General features: G+C 37.3%; 1 protein-coding gene and 1 long non-coding RNA gene across 3 annotated transcripts in view; one reads left to right on the top strand and one right to left on the bottom strand.

The window, feature by feature from the left end:
* Nucleotides 1-794, top strand: part of LOC110291723 — an 11,202-nt gene extending 10,408 nt beyond the window's left edge. The window contains exon 3 of the long non-coding RNA XR_002377601.1: nt 732-794. This is a non-coding gene — a long non-coding RNA (uncharacterized LOC110291723). The remainder of the gene's footprint in view (nt 1-731) is intronic.
* The window catches only part of Gpr149 (G protein-coupled receptor 149), a 63,195-nt gene continuing 46,025 nt past the window's right edge, over nt 695-17,864 (bottom strand). The window contains exon 4 of one of the 2 annotated variants that reach the window (XM_021158987.2): nt 695-1,270. In XM_021158987.2, the coding sequence (XP_021014646.1) occupies nt 695-1,270 (576 nt within the window). The remainder of the gene's footprint in view (nt 1,271-17,864) is intronic. The other variant, XM_029475369.1, reaches the window with a different exon arrangement.

Raw genomic sequence — 17,864 nt, forward strand, 5'->3', positions numbered from 1 at the left:
GGGGGGCGGGTTCCTCTGCTTTAGCCAGAAGCTTGTTGCCCTCGTGTAGTGCACCTCTCAGGGCTTAATGTGACAGGATTTCTCCCAATCTCCATTCAAAGAAAGACAAGCAGAACCACTTACTAAGCTGCGTGTATTTTATAACAACAAATGAAATAATCATAGACTAGGAATACACGTATTTCCAAAGTTCCACTTCGAAGCTAAGAACATACTTCCTAGACAACAGAAAGGTTAAAGCAGAAACTAGAATAAGCTCTTTTGGCCAGATACATATCCATATTCAAATACAACTCCGAATTTTGGTGTATTTCCCCCCCCTATGGCCAGAACATCTCTTTTCTCTTTTGCAGTAAAAAGCAGCCTGTGTAAAAAAACTCATGCATGAGAACAGTGTATTCATTAGACAAACAGGCAAAATATTATCAAACTAGGCCAAGATTGGGTTTAGAAAGATTTTAGAAATCAGACACAAAACTGGTCAGTTACCACAGTGTATGATCTTTAAGTAACACGTGAAATGCACTTTATGTGTGCACTATGGCAGGTCATCCCAACAAATAATAACTAGAAAACCAGGGAAGGCTATGAGAGCATATAACTAGAAGAAAGTGGGAAATTAGTCTCAGGATTATGGTTTGCAGTCTAAGGTCTGTTTTGCAGCAATTCTGGCCTCTACTAGTCTCAGCACTTCCTAATCACCCTTGCTTTCTGTCTCTCTTTTCCTGTAGGCTTTGTTTAACAACTGGATCTCTTCCTGGTAGCCATCCCGCTCTTCATGCTGCCGCCTGCTGTTCTGTCTGTGGGCCTCCACTGTGTCAGGGATAGAGATGTTAATATCACCATCAGGATCACTTGTGGGTAAGAAGAGCGAGTATGAGGCAGTTTCTCCTAAGTCGCAGGAGACAAATCTGTTTTCCTTCCGTGAGTAGCGCAGAGAAGGAGACCTGACTTTTGTGGAGGATTGGCTGATGTTGCTGATGATTGACACAGTGTCTAGAGCCTCATCGTTGTCACAAATTTCAAGAACTTCCAAGTGTATTTTTACACTGGTGTCCGCAAACGTGGAGGGAGACTCCTCTGAGTTCGGTTCATGGCCAACACTTTTAGATCGATAGACTTCTATTTTCTTAGAGGCTGGGGTTATCTTTTGCCCTTCTGCGCTGACCTCATAAGTAGAAAGAGAGAGGGTTTTCCCAGTAGGTGCTTGGAGAGACACAGTCCCCTGGAACGCGCATATGGGAATAGCCAGCCCACCACCACCGGAACGCTGTGGGAAAAAAAAAACAACAACAAACAAACAAACAAACAAAAAACAAAAAATAAAATGATTATAGTGTTGAAATCGAGTCTAAAGCGGAACTCGTAGAAATTTATTTTATGCAACAGAATGGTAAATTTTGTATTTCTGATCCATTTCCCTGGAAACAACTTACAAATGAGATTTAAATTTTGCTCCAGTAGCTAAGTTTCTCCTAAGTCAAATATGCCTAAAGGAGGTCACTAAGTGAAGGCAAGAGATATTTTCACAGTGCAGAGCAAAATGAGTGTGCTGATAGGAAGCAGTAAGAAAGCTGTTCCTTTCCAAGGATAGGATTTTGATGTAAATGAAATGCATATTTACAATGTGCAATTGCTTTTATATTTCTGCTACATATTCGGTTACATTGCAAAGCATTCATAGATCATAGGAAATGTAGATTGTGTTATCAGCATTCAGTGTTTTTTTTTTCTCTTTTATGTACCTACCACAGAAAATGGTAATTATGAGCTATGACACAAATTAAGAACAAAGGGTAATTCAACTGCTACTTCCTAAGAGGAATCAAATGGGTTTGCTTTTCCACTGAAAAATCAGCCATTAAGGTAAACCCAATTATAGAGAACTCCGTGGCTCTGCAAAAATTACACCTCTTTCTATGAAGCATCATTATCAGGTTTGGAGGTGGGTGGGGGGGAGAAAGAAACAGAAATAAAAAAAGAAAAGAAACCTGATTCTCATAAAAGTCTACAATCTGCATTGTGCTTTCACAGGTCCAACTTGACCTTCTTTCTGCTTACATGTTCATGTTAGAAGGACATGGTAAGATGCAAATACCCAGAGTTCTCCAAGGCAGATCACCTCAGCATTATCTATCTGAGAGCTTGGAGGAAATGGCAAATTTCCAAAGCTCTACACTCAAGTTATCCCAAGGGGAAGCTCACTTGAGAAAGGCCCATGTTGAATCTGCTTCATGGTAAAGTTTGAAACACATTGCTCTAATTAAAACCTGTGGTGATCTGGAGACATAAGATGAGGGACAACTAATCAGATACTTTTACACATACACCTATAACTGAGAAAACCTGGAGTTGCTGAATTGCTGGATTTGCCTACATTAGTTTTTCTAGGTCAGGATGATCTAACATTGGGGCTGGAGAGATGTCTCAGTGCTTAAGAACACTGACTGCTCTTCCAGAGGTCTTGAGTTCAATTCCCACCAACCACATGGTGGCTCACAACCATCTGTAATGGGATCCAATGCTCTCTTCTGGTATGTCTGAAGACATTGACAGTGTACTCACATGTATAAAATAAATCTTGAAAAAAAAAGATAATCAAATTTCTTAGTTTTTCCTGAGTCCATTTCAGCTTTGACATTGAACGTCTCCCTTCCAGGAAAATTTTTCTGTGGGATGAAGCCTGGAATTTTGCATTTGTTCCCAGGAAGAATGACTAGGAAAAGCCCAAGACCAGATTTTCATTCTTGGAGAACAATGTGGATTCTCTTCTACTTAGAGAAAAAAAACAAAAAACAAAAAAACAAAAAAACAAAAACAAAAACAAAATATTTCAAGTAGCTTAACATTTTTCAGAACATTTTTTAAATATTTATTTTTAAATTTTAATGAGTCTTGTATGCATGTACGTACATCATAGAGGCTGGAAGAGGGTGTCCTATCCTCCAGAAGGAAAATTCACGTAGTTGTAAACTGCCCTTTTGTGGATGCTACAACCTGTATTCTACTCCTCTGGAAGAACAGCAAGAGCATTTAACTGCTCTCTCTCCAGCCCATAGTTAGAGAATGCTTTATGAGAATGAACCTTAAGTTTTTGGGAGATGGTTTTTCTTTTGTTGTCTTTTAAAAATTAATCATTTGTTTTTTTTTAAATTTATACATATGTATAATGCATTCTGGTTACTCTGCCCTCTCTTTTTGTTCTCTCCCACCATTGCCAGCTTCCCTTATTCTTTGCAAATCTCTTTATTATATTCATGACATTTTGTTTTGCTTCCCATAGAGTGCTAGCTGGGTGACCTTATGTTTGGAACTATCCATCCAATGGGGATACAAGTAGATACAAAACCTCTCCCACACCTATTGATGGTCAGTAGTTAGTAAGTGGTGGAGCCCCAAAGCCCCTGACAATGGTTGTTTTTATAACACATTTTTTTTCTTGAATTTAAGGACCATGAAAAGCAAAGCCTGTGATATGTGAGAAATGTCTAAGTAATTCCTTATGGAGAAATCTTTTTTGTCCTGGAACTCACTTTGTAGACCAGGCTGGCCTTGAACTCAGAAATCCGCCTGCCTCTGCCTCCCCAGTGCTAGGATTAAAGGCTTGCGCCACTGTTTTTGTATAAGGGGATCTGGGATGCTCACTCCGGAGATCTGCATTCCATTAGGCCAAGAATCTTGAAATCTTGTGCTATAAAGTTTGGTTTTGCTATCTATGGAGGTAAAGAACTTCAACTCTACAAATATTGTATTGGCAGTGCAGAAAAGGAAACAGGACACAATTTGGCTCTATTTCTCTATCAGAATATTATTTTAACAGTAGCAGTTTTGGTAAAGGGAAAAAGGCCTTTATCTACCAGTAAATATTTGGTAAGTGTCTACCCTGTACAAGAATCAAGCTCACATTCAGAATACAGGAATACTCTCTTCATTCAAAGATCTTTCCAGTATTTAGGCTTAGAAAGGTGTGAGGAAATGAATGTTTCACTCTAAATATTGTAATTGACTTAGTGACCAAGTTCACTGGAGTCCAAGGAATACCTACTTTTTGATAAGGATAGTTTATATAGGAGTGGCACTTAAGATTAATCTTAAAAGTTAAGAAGACATTTATATCATTAAAAGACCTTCTTATTCTTAATGTGAAATGGAATGAGAGTAAGGCAGACTAGATTTTTATGTACACATTGTTTTCTAGATGATGACGAAGAGAGTGTATTGTATTACATCAAGGCTAGGCTCTATACTCTGTGCAGTGACATCAATATTAGTGCTATCATGCTTGGTATCAAACAGGGTACTCTGAGGAAGGGTGGGCTTGGAAAATCATGAATTAAAAGGTCTTCCTGAAGTTTTTTTTGTTTTAAATCAAAGACAGAGATTTCTGATTTTTTACTACAAAATCTACTAAAGCATTATTCAGTCAGAGCATCTGATTGTCAGAGCTGGGGAGATGGCTCAGTCATAAAGTTTTTGTGCAAGCATGATGATGAACTGACATGTAACCCCCAGAACTCAAGGAAAAAGCCTCTGTGGTCTTATCTATCTGTAACCTTAGCACTGGGTGGCAGCAGAGACAGGAGGGTTTCTGGGTTCATTGGAATCTAACCAAAATGGTCAGCTTAATGAAAGACTGTGTCTCAAGCAACAAAGTTGGACAGCAATTGAGGAAGCCATCTCAAAGCCAATCTCTGTTCTCCAACACACCTGCATGAGTGAGCATACCCCCCACCCCAATGCACAACCACACAGACACATGCCCACATACAGAGTTGCACACATGAAAGGAATTCTGAGTGTTGTCTCATAATGTAAGATGACCATTCTGTAGTCTAAGAAATTGGTCATTTGAAAGATGAATTACCTTACATTATGATTTGTTATAAGAAAAATGGACTACTTTATTACTTCAATAAATCACCCCTAAGGGTTATTCTTTGAGATTTTACATTATACAAACAAACTGCTATGTAGTATGTTAAGCTTAAAACAAAACAAAAAAAAAAATCCATGAAAAAAAACCCTGAGTTATCAAACAGATTAAAAGAATACAGACATGCCTATCTAAAGAGACGTTTAATTATGTCTTCATATGTATGCTCCCCCAGCCTCGAAGCAGGCTGATCCAGACTTTGACCTTGCTGCCACTAAGAAGGAGATTACCTAGGGTGGAGCCTTCCGACCTAGATGGCTCTATTGTTTTGTCACCTACCACTGCTCTCCTCCAAGACACTGCTACCTGCTGAGAGGTCCCTGAGATATTCCAGAAGAACATCCTATCCTGCACATCGTCTACAGGCTGGATCCAGACACCAAGAATGGACTGGCGGGGGATGAGCCTTCCCCCTTATAAGCACACTCTCTTAGTAAACTGGCAGGCCTTGAACAGAATCGTGTCTTGGTCTCCATTAATTTCTCTCGAAGTCTAAGTCTCTTTCAGCCCCAGCCTGCCTCCCAGGTGTACCCGGTTCATGTAGGCTGTGGGCCGGCATACAACATTCATATGCAGCAACAGTACTGCTGTTAGCAGTTCATATCAAGCAGATGAGGGACCAGGGCTCAGCAGGTAAAAACATTAGCCATGCAAGCCCGGTGACCTCTGTTTGGTGCCTAGAACCCACATAGAAGAAGGAGAAAACATACTCCTGTAAGTCATCCTCTGACTTCCACACACAAACCATAGCATTAGCACATGCCATTCTACCTCCAAAATTAGTACATAACAAGTAAACAATTAAGATGACAGAAGGGATGGTACACAGATTAAGACCACTTGTTGCTTTCAAAGAGGACTCAGGTTTGGCTCCTAGTACTCACACGGAACCTCAAAAGTGGCTATAACTGCCATTCCTAGGGCTCTAATGCCTTTTTCTGGCCTCTAGGTATGAGGTATGCATATGGTATGTATTCACGCATGCAATAAAACACTCATACACACAAAGTAAAAATAAACCTTCAAGAATGTTTAAGAGTAAATGAGATTGGAAATGTCCTCTTCATCTGATTTGACAGATCCACATACTGAGTTAAAATGATGATAGCTCATTCAGATTAACATTTTAGAATTAGATATTGCAAAAGTCTGGATAAGTATAAAGACTGATTTTTCTGAAATAGCATTTAAAGTACTGTGTTATTAAAATAATTTTTTCAAACCTTCCTATTCAAATGGATGGTCTATATATGATAGCTATAGAAGCAAAAGCAGAGATAAGAACAAACAACAACAGCAAAAAAAAAAAAAAAAAAAAAAAAAAAAAAAAAAAAAAAAACCCTGAAAAATCAGGCTGTGCCAAGAATCTGGAGAGGATTTCTGAAAAGAAGTTGCATAGGTGGCCAGGACATACATGGCAAGGTACTCAGCCTCGCTCATGCAAGAACTCATGCCAATCAAAGCTCAAACTCTTTGGGGTGCTACAATGAAAATACAGAAAAACACCTTATTGAAGAGGATGCATAGAAACTTGGGACCTATTGTTTGTGGGAAAGTAAAATGATACAGATGCCATGAAAAACAGAACAATGCCTCCAAAATTAAAAAATAACTAGAATTATCATATATTAAGCATATTCATATAGCCAAGCAGTGATCATTTAAATATGATCAAGGTGATATATTTTACATGCACTTTATAGGTACAGTTTAAAAATCAGACTTTCCTTGGCAACATAACCTTCCTGCCTGTGTCTCTCTTGGACTGGGTTTACAGATATAAATAAGCCCCTAGTTTAATTGTACAATCATATTTTATTTGTACATCTTTAAGTAAAACCATAAAAATCTGACATCATTTATAGAATTATTTGTCCCCTTTAAACAGGACTTAGGTATTATTTAAGTTATAGAACACCATTGCAGGCTATCGAGAATGGAATCATGAATAAAGAGAATTATGGGGCTGGTGAGATGGCTCAGTGGGTAAGAGCACCTGACTGCTCTTCCGAAGGTCCAGAGTTCAAATCCCAGCAACCACATGGTGGCTCACAACCATCCACAACGAGATCTGGCGCCCCCTTCTGGAGTGTCTGAAGACACAGCTACAGTGTACTTATATATAATAAAATAAATCTAAAAAAAAAAAAAGAGAGAATTATGATATTGAAAGGTATAAAAGAGGAGCTGTCAGACTCAGTAAAATTACCAGGATTTTCTACTGTTATTGATAGAATAGAAGATGTGGACTGAGTTATTATTATGAGTGAAAGGTAGGCTGGCTGTTACTTAACAGTGGAGTGAAGAAGCTCTCATGCCTTAACATCCCACAAAACACAGATCTGTTCAACCTCCACCTCAGAAACATCCCAGTCCACATGAAGATGCAATGTTGTGCTCAAGGCTGTCATGGGGAAGTTAGCCTAGCTTCAAGCGAGGGAAAGAGATACTGGAGAATCTTCCCAAAGCAGGACTACGTCCTCAGAGATGGTGGAAATCCCTGGCATTGACGATACTTTGCACTGCTCTAAAGGTCCTAGCTGGGGCACAATCCATAAAAAAAGGAATAAGGTGCACTGGCACCAAGCAGGAAGAAACAAGGCTACACAGCTGGGGGAAGCACCAATTTTCTACCTAATAATTCTAGAGAAAAGAAAAATCTGAGTGAGAACTAATGACAGACTCTAGTGAGGTGGTTCGATTGTAAGTAAAATTGAGAGCCTGGTAGCTGTTACCAATCAAAACAAGTTTTTTAAAGGTTCCATTCAGAGTCTGGAGAAATGGTTCAGAGTTAAAGAACATTTGCTATTCTTGTAGAGGACCCAGGTTTGGTTCTCAACATCTCCATAGTGTCTCACAACTCTACACAATTCCAGTTCCAGGGAATCAGATCTAATAATCTCTTCTGGCCTCCATGGGCATCAGGCATGCATATGAAGCACAAACATACATCAGGGAAAACTCTCAGACATGTACATCTATATAATCTTTAAAATAAAAATAAGGTCTGATTCCAAACAACAGCACTATTGTGAAACCTGCCAAGACAACCACCACAGTAATAAAATCAGCAAACAAAAACAGAAGAAAATAAAAGCAATATTTTATTTTGAGGAGATGCATTACAAGTCTGAGGATAATGACTTAATATATTTTTAAAATGAAAATCCAAATGGAATTCTCCTTTGTCTTGTGAAAAATGTATAAGCTTGTGAATAAGCAAAAAAAAAATGTATAAACATACTAATGTGGTAACATTCTAGCTGTTAAAGCTCAGCCAAGAAACAAGATACAGTATATGATGAAGATGCTATTTCAAAATATGTGGAGTAGCTGGATATGGTGGCCAAGACCTATAATCTCAAAACTTAGAAGGTAGAGGAAGTGAGATCATGAATCTGAGACCAGTCTTCATCTCAAACCAAGACCATGGTTCAAAACAACTACAGAATAGCAAGAAGAATGACAGAATGTTATTTTGTTTTTATATAAAAATTTTTAAAGCAAATAAAAATGCAAAATAGTATTACTGTCCAAAATACATTTTTGTATTTTGACCATGCTGAGTAAGAGGTGTTAGTTTTAGGTATATGGGAAGATCTTCTCAACATTTTCTTGGATAAAACGAAAATGTATGGGACTTAACTAGACATCGTCTTTATTGCACAATCAGAATAATCTATTTAAATAACCTGGAACTATTCATTTCATAGTCTGTGCTTTCTTACCATTTTAAAGTGAGCGGATTTGCATTTGCCTGGGAATAATGATAACCCGTTACTGCAGTACATTCAGGAGTGTGGGTGGCTGGGAGAATTTTTTTTTTAATTTGGAAATGAAAAGCATTTCTGAACCTCACAAATACTTAAGGAGAAGAGAGCCTGCCATGTAAACACATTAGCACAAATAATCTGTGATAATTGATTCAAACTTGCTGACCTTGGATACACTGAATGCCTTTTCTTTTTTTCACAATAAGCTTCTAGGTGAATTCAGGGTGAAATTATAATATAAAAAGAGTCTCTCTACATGATTATCTGAACAAGGTGAAGCTTTCTCTTGCTTGTCTGAATTATTCAACTTAAGCAAGGCATATTACAGCATAAGAGATCATCACTTTATCCAAGGCCACAGTTGGTCATGGGTCCTCTGAATCAGAAATTGGAATGTACCATTGATTCATGAGTAATCCAAATGATTGGCAAATTTAATATTTTTTTAAAAAAAATCTAATTTTCATGATTTTAGAGAGACTTTGGCCTTTAAATGTATATACATCGAGAAGTGTATGTCAAGCAGACTTAAAGCAGGTTGGAGAAGCTGGAATAGACACACCAGGAAGAAAACAAAAATCAGACATAAAAACTCATGAGAAAATTAAATTTTTTAAAAAGTTTTATCTGGGGGACCTCAGTAATTATAAATATTACATATGTTCACATTCCCAGCTCCTCAAACTTCTGTCCAACCATGTCCTTTTTGTATGATTAGTGAACCAACATGTGATGACACACAAGAACTGACTAAAGTAAGAAAAAGTTGGGGAAGAAAATTAAGGCCTTTAATAAAATACTTTTCCATGAAAAGATGGGTGGCAAAGTCTACCCTCCCAGACCTCAGGCGTGTGCCTTATACCCTTTCTTATTTTAATTTGGAGTGTGTGGGGGGCGAAGGGAGGAGCATAGGGAAGTTCTTTTGCTTATGAGGTCAATCTGGAGACCAAAGGTGTCTATCTATCAATCTATCTATCTATCTATCTATCTATCTATCTATCTATCTATCTATCTATCTACTTACTTACTTACTCACTCACTTACTTACTTTTGAGACAGGACTGAAACCTCACTGTTTTGGCTGCCCATAGAAACCATAGCCCAGAGCACTGGGAATTACAAATGCCACTTTTTGTGAGGGTTCTGCGTCTCCATACTCAGGTTTCAGGCTTGTACAGCAAGCATCTTTGCCACTGAACCATCTCCTTAGCCCATGACTTTTTTCATGGTGAAAGTCTAACCATGAAGACTGATGCTCACCATGACCAATACTTACTTATCCGGCTGACCATGAGCCACATGCTACAATTTCTGGTGAGTTAACACTTTCACAATTAATATGCATATTAATCTTCTAAAATAAAGTCCTTTGGATAACCAAAGCGTACATATGATGATGTAATTGAGTTGTGGGAGGCACAACTAAGTGCATGTCATAGTCAAACCCAAGTCCAAGATCACCTGTCTCATGCCCTTTGCTCTAAGCTATTCTGCAACTTCATGTCACTCTATTTCCTTGCAAGTCTGAGATAAACATGGCTAACATTTCACTCTCCTAATTTGGGGATAATCTACAGTATTCTTGGGAAACATGGAAAGAAAAAGGATTTTCTCACATTAGGAATTAAAACAGTATTTAGAAAAGCAGCTGTAATATAAAGATTTTGAGTGGATCTTACAAGGACACTTTAATAGGAATAAAATGGGGAAAGTGTATTGTAGGAGGATAACTGAGCATCCTGTGAAAGATGGATTGAAAAGTGTGAATGAGGTACCAGGGAAAACAAACAGGAGGTCTTTTAAAATCATTTGTGTAAGAGAAAGAGCCATGAACTTGGATGTTTATACAGGAACTGGCATATGAGGAACTGAGGGATACATAGATACTGCCAAGCCAAAACTCTTTGATTCTGTGGATGCCAGGGCTGAAATTCTACCACCTAGTCATATACCCCTGTCTTTGAACCCAGTGGAGTCACAATCTCTGTAGTCTTCACTTGTCTGAGTATTAGGCTTATCTTTTGAAAACATTAACCTTACAAGAATTCATGCACAGGAAGGGATGGGTAGAATCCTTAACACATAGCAAGGCTCTCGTGTATGCTAGTTGTTCCAGGGCACAGAGAGGGTAGAGCCCAAGATGTTTTGTAAGTTTCTGTTTTCTGTGTCTCATATCAGGACTTGAGAAAGGGAACTTGGAAAGCCGTGGGAAGTATAATGGTTTTTCTACATTTTATCTTTATGTCAAATAATTCTTACATAGTCTTCTATGTGGAGGAACAATTTAGGCAATCTAGAGAGATGGAGAGTGATGGGGTGGTTTCGAAGTTATTAGATTATGCAATGCATTTAACTTCAACCATAATAAGATGAGTAGATTGTGATACACAGAAACACACACACATATAAATAATGAATCATCAGGAGGAAAGAAAATGTAGACCTTAGAGCAAAGAAAACTTCCAGTGACAGGAAAGATTATTACACAGTGGTAAAGGGATCAATCCACCAGAAACAGGTAGCAATCCTAAAATGCACACAACAAACCACTGAGTAGTACAATACATGATGTAAGACTGGTAACAGCAAAGGAAAATGAGCAACTTCTTCATAGAGCTGGAGACTGCAAACACTGTATCAACAACTGAGAACAAAGTCAGAAACCAGCAAGATTGATATGGGTCCATGCAATCTAATCAATCTGTAGACTATTTTAAAGAAAATTCCATCCAATAAAAGCACAGTACATATTTTATTCAAATGTTAGTGCTAGTTCAGGGAACAATGTTGTGATACATATTGTAAGAAAATCTTTTTGAACATTCCCCCAAAGACAACTTTTTTTTTGTTTTTTTTGTTTGTTTGTTTGTTTGTTTTTGTTTTTTGTTTTTTTGAGACAGAGTTTCTTTGTGTAGCCCTGGCTGTCCTGGAACTCACTCTGTAGACTAGGCTGGCTTCAAACTCAGAAATCTGCCTGCCTCTGCCTCCTGAGTGCTGGCCAAAGACAACTTTTGACAGACCTCTCAGCAAAATTACTAATACCTCTTGAGCTCTTTAAAGTCTGTGTACTAACCTGCTCTCCTATTGTGTATTCAGCCTGTTTAAATTTAACCTACCTTTAAGAGAACAATATAGCCAGCTCTACTTGCCTTGAATTTCCCATACAATCAGCCTTTACAACCCAAGAAAATGCTTCAATTTTATCTTAAATTATGTACCCTTTCTTGACCCTAACCCAGAATAAAGTATGTGTGTATGTAAAGTAAAGAAAGCTATGGTAATCATTAGCTGAAAACAGCCAACAGGTTGAAAGCAACTTTAAAGGAAATATCCACCAAACATTTTGCAAGTAATGTAGATATAGCTCAATTGCATAGGATTTCAGTGTTGTCTGCTATTGTGAGTCAGATGGGATCAGTTAAATTTCTTCCCTTGTAAAATTCTAAGAATTTTTGTAAAGAATCCCTCATGTCCTCCATACGGTATTTTCTGTGCTGCTCAACAAATACAGAACAATGTTCTCCTCATGGACAGACACAGGGATAGGCTCAGATTCAGACACAGACATTCAGAGACAGGCACAACAAGGACAGAGAAGACTCACAACAAAGAGCTCACAGGTGGGTCAGTAACCATGGATTATCAACTGATGGAAGGCACAGGTAGATTAGAAAATTAAACTTGGGCTCACTTCCAGTTCAACTAATTCAAGAGGAAGTGATTTTGTTTTCATTTCTTAATTCGGCATGAATGCATTTTAGTATCCTCTGAGGTTATCTTTAATTTGTTAAACGTCTCAAAAGAAATGAAAATGCATTGAGCAGAAATAAAATTATACAGAATATTGTTCTATCTGTGGAATCAGGGTTACCAGAATTTAACAAGAACATTCCCAAACTCCCAGAAACTAAGCAAACACTAAGAAATGGTGCATGACTCAAAGAAGAAGTGTTGATGGAAATGAAAACACATTGGGCTGAATTAAAATAGATTCAGCGTACCAAAATCCATGCTAAAGCGGCACTGAGAGAGGAATTTAAAGCACTAAATCCGTGTATTAGAATACAGCAGCAGTCTCAAGCCTAAGCTTTCACCAAGATTTATTTTTAAAACAGCAAAAGCAAAATAAGCAAAGCAGCAATAAAGAAGAAAATAAGATAACAGAAATCATGTGAATGGAAGCCACAGAGAAAATAAATGCACACGAGTTGGTTTCTTTAACAGATTAATAACATTGACACCCCTAGGAGCACTAACAAAAGCAAAAGAGAAGATGCAGATGACCTGTGTAAGAAAGGATCAGGTGATAACCACAGATGCTAGAAGGATGGGGAGGCATGATGTACAAATCACACAGTTGAATTCAGCAACTTAAATGAAACATACTGAGTCCCTGAAAGCACAAAACCTACCACAGGGCATCTAAAAATTAAACAGGGATTGAAGTCTAAAGAAGCTAACAGGGCATTTGAAAATGTAACTTAAAAATGTCAAAGGAGAAATACCCTACAACACAGATGGTTTCACCAGAGAAATCTACCAATTTTGAGTGGAACTAATAAATATCAATTTTCCTGCAAAAACTAGAAGAGGAGGGAACAGTTTATTTCAAAGATTTGATTTTAGTCTAATACCAAAACTATATTGATAGCATCAGAAAACCTTACAGATTAATATCACTCATAAATACAGATGTAAGTATCTTGAAAAAATATTAACAATCCAGGCATCAATAGAATAAATACATATTATGACCAAGTAAAGTTTACTACAAAAATGTTAGGCCGGTTTAGAATTCAAAAACTGATTAATGTGATCCACCATAGTTAAGGAAGAAAAATTCCATGATTGTGCTGACTAGTATTAGGTCAACTTCACAGGAGTTCAAGTCATTGGAAAGGAAGTAACTTCAACTGAGAAAATGCTGTCCTAAGATAGGGTCGTGGGAAAAACCTGTAAGGCATTTTCTTTATTAGTGATTCATGGGAGATAGCCCAACCCCTTGTGGGTGGTGACTCCTCTGGGTATGGTCCTGAGTTATAAAAGAAAGAAGGCTGACTAACACACAGGGAACAAGCTAGTGGGCAGTACTCCTCCACGGCCTCTGGATTAGGTCTTGCCTTTGCCTCTAGGTTCCAGCTCTGCTTGAGTTCTTGCCATATCTTCCTTCAGTGATATACTACAATGTGAAAGGACACAGGTGCTTATTGGTCTGTGCAATACAGTACCAGCACAGCTTAAAGTGAAGAGAGGAGACAATGAATGATAGAGAAAATCTCAGGGAACCATAAAAAAATGAAGACTAGACATAGATCTAAACAAGATTGTAGGATATAAGGATAAGTGTATGAATTTATTGGAGTTTTTGTTTTAATACCACCAATGGATGTGTACCCCCTCCCCAAAAACCTGAAAATACACTAGCATGTACAATTGCTCATGATGTTAAATATTAAGATATAAATTTTACCTAAACAGATCTCCATACTGGCAATGAACAAGATACTCAAAGAAACCAAATATCTAAGTAAAGGAAGACACAATGGGTTAGAAGACAGCATAGTAAGATCTCAATTTTCTTTGTGTTGATATATCTTTAATATAATTTCTATAAAATCCCAGTAAGATATTTTACAGATATACATAAGAATATTTTTAAATTTACTCAGAAAGTCAAATAGTGTAAAATATTTAATATTATTTTGAGAAAGAAAAATATGGGCATAGTGAGAAGAATAATCTGCTGAATTGTAACACAGGTATAGTAATCAATCCCATGATGCTAAAGGAGGACTAAACTTATAAATCAATGGAGTGGTATAGAAAAGCCAGAAGTAGACATAAATATGCTCTGGCTGGAAGTGTAGCCTAGTAGTTTGGCATGCTTGCTGTTGATCTAGAGGAGTTGAATTCCGTTCCCAGCGCCAACATCAAGCAGCTCACAACTTTCTGTAATGCAAGCTCCAAGTCATTGGATGCCCTCTTGTGTCCGTCAAACCTCCCGCACACACATGATGCACACTCACAGAGACACAAAAATGGACATAAATCTAAAAACATATTTGTATTCTACCAATTTCACACAAAGGTGAAACAGCAATTTGTAAGAAGAAAGATAGGCTTTTCAGCAAATGGTGATGGAGTATATGTATATATTTTAAAAAGCCTAAAATTATCTCATATTTTATTTAAAAATTGATTAAAATGGATTAGAAATTAAAATATGACTATACGGTTTTTTTTTTTTTACTTACAATGAACAACATTTGCAATCTAGAGGCAAAGTGTTACTAGACTTGACACCAAAAACATAAATGGAAATTTGATAAATTGGACTTCATTAAAATAAAAATGCTATTGTTTGTGCAAATGCAAAATGAGGTTCAGTAGGCATGTGGTGGGACTTACCAAACACTCTCAGATGATGCTGAGTTTGCCAGGTCATGGGTCATACATTTGACCGCAACAGATATGTGAGTCTGTTTGGCTCTGCACTGTCTCAAGCTCCATGTCTTCATGGATAAATAGAGTCTGTGATTTTATAGGATTAGTAATCTAGAGAATTAAAGGAGAGAATCTGATTCCTACTAGAGGAATAACAGAAAGCCCCAAAGCCAATTTTATAGTTAACTAGAACAAAAACAAAAACAAAAATCTGAATTCAAATATGTTTAATTCAATATGATATAAAGCTTAATTTAAATTTCATTTTGGTTGAAAATAATCCAGTCTGATGAAAAAAATGTTCAACCTAAAAATAAAATCTCATTTTGCATCAATCTTATAGCCAGAACAGAATTTTAGTGAACATATTATTTCATTTCAGTTAGTTTCTTCCTTACAGAAAGTGTGATCATCATATTTTCAAATCATACTTTGAAGTCCATCTAGGTCGATGGGCACAGCCATCACAGCTACAGGAATTGCTATGGGAACTGGGAGTTTAAATGTGTTATTAGTCTGAGAATTATTAAAAGGTGTTTTCCATTTTTTGGTCTAATAGAAATAAAACAACTTGTATTCTATGAGTTACATATATGTTAAACATTCAAGTTTATTTTCATGTTTTATCAGTTTTTTTTTCTAACAAAAATGAGAGACAAAATTAACTTGAAATGAAATATAAATTGGGCTTGGTGGTGTCAATTTTTAACCCCAGAAATTTGGGAAGCTAATATAACCAGGTCTCAATTCTAAGACCTGACTAGACCACTTTGAGTTCAATGCCAACCTGGGCAACTTGGTGAAACTTTCTCAAAAGAAAAAAATTATTTTAAAAGGGCCACAGATATCGTTCATTGGTAGGATTTTCACATAGTATGTATAAATCTCTGGATTCAATTCTTATAAAATAAAAAAATATTAATTATAAATTATATTTAGAAAAATATAGTATTCTATTAGAAATAAGTGAATCCTAAGAAATAAATTAATTTTTCACAGGGTTGAGAATATGCCTCAGGGCTAAAGTACTTGCTTCATATGTATGCCCCTGAATTTTATCCCTAGATCCTCAAAGAGGAAAAAGGTAAAGTAATTTCTCTTATCTTAATGAAAATTACTCATCTGCTGGAATGTTGTGTGCTGTTGTGGATATCTAACCAAACAATGGAAAGAAAACATTCCTTACTGTCTTAGAGTTTCATTGCTAAGACACTATGACCATGGCAACTCTTACAAAAAACAAAAACACCCCCCCCCAAAAAAAACCATTTAATTTCTGCTGGCTTATAGTTTTAAATGTTTAGTCCATTATCAATATGATAACACTTAGCATGTAGACAGACATGGTGCTAGAACAGGAGCTGAGAGTTCTACCGCTTGATCTTCAGGCAGCAAGAAGACTGTCTGACACACTGGGTAGAGCTTGAGCAGAGGAGACTTCAGTGCCAGCCCCTACAGTGACATACTTCCTTCAACAAGTCCACACATACTCCAAAAGGCCACACCTCCTAATAGTGCCACTCTTTATGGGTCAAGCATTCAAACACATGAGTTTATGGGAGCCATACCTAATCAAGCACCACACTCACTAATCAGAATTAGATAAGGAATGCAGATATATGCTTTTCATTTGAAAGATTTTTCTTAAAGGGCAAATTCAGCATTTTGAAATTGATGGCTATTCTAAAAAAAGAAAAAAAAACCAAAGCAAGAATTCACATTTATGATTTGTGTGGGAATATAAAAGAAATATGTACTCAGAGTATCAGAGAAAGCAAAACAATTCCACAGGTACAGGTAGTAGATGAATGGTATCCTAGAACAGAGGAGGTAACAAGAATTAGGAATAAATGGGCACACTAGATATTTCTGGTGTAATGGAAATATCCTAACCCTGGTTTTTGGTGATGGTCATTCAATTTGATAAAATTAGAAGTCACTAAATTTTACACTTGAAATTAGTAAATTCTATGGCATGGAAAATACCTAAAACTTGACATTTATTTCAACTCATGTTTGTATGTAATATCTGTGTAGGTGTGTGCCATGTGTGTGGTTGGGTGCTCAACAAGGCCTGGCAACACCAGATCTTGGTGAGCTTGAGTTACTGGTAAGCTACTTGACTTAGATGCTGGGAACTGAACTTGGATGCCAAGTATCCGTATCAACTGAGCTATTGCTCCAGTCTCAGGAAAATCCTTTTCAATAAGCGTTTCTTAAAGTATACTTTCACTGACTTTCAGGGCAGCCTGTAACATAGCACATCTTCTATTATTAAACAATCCAGTGAGCCTGGGAAAGTCAAACTTATTACAGGCCTTAATCTCATTATCTATAAAGAAAAGGTTAGATTTCATGAGCCCTGAAATATCTTATTTTGTCCAAGTTGGCATCACAGAAAGCACTATGGTTCATGCTAGATATCCAGTAGGAATGTTCCCTCAAAATGGAAAGCCAGAAGCAGCACTGCCGGCCGCTGGTGTGTGAGAAGAGCAAGCCGTCCCACTGAAACAGTTCACCCCCCCACGCCCCCCACCCCACCCCCCACCCCCGGCTAGTCAAAGTGCTTGAGTTTGGACGGAAACAAGGCAGCAGTAAAGAAGTGGGACCTCATGAAACTGCAAAGCTTCTGCAAGGCTAAAGACAGCATCAATAAGACAAAAAAACCACCAACAGATTGGGAAAGGATCTTCACCTATCCTAAATCAGATAAG

This window comes from Mus caroli, chromosome 3, assembly GCF_900094665.2.
Source record: "Mus caroli chromosome 3, CAROLI_EIJ_v1.1, whole genome shotgun sequence".
In the NCBI taxonomy this organism is placed as follows: Eukaryota; Metazoa; Chordata; class Mammalia; order Rodentia; family Muridae; genus Mus; species Mus caroli.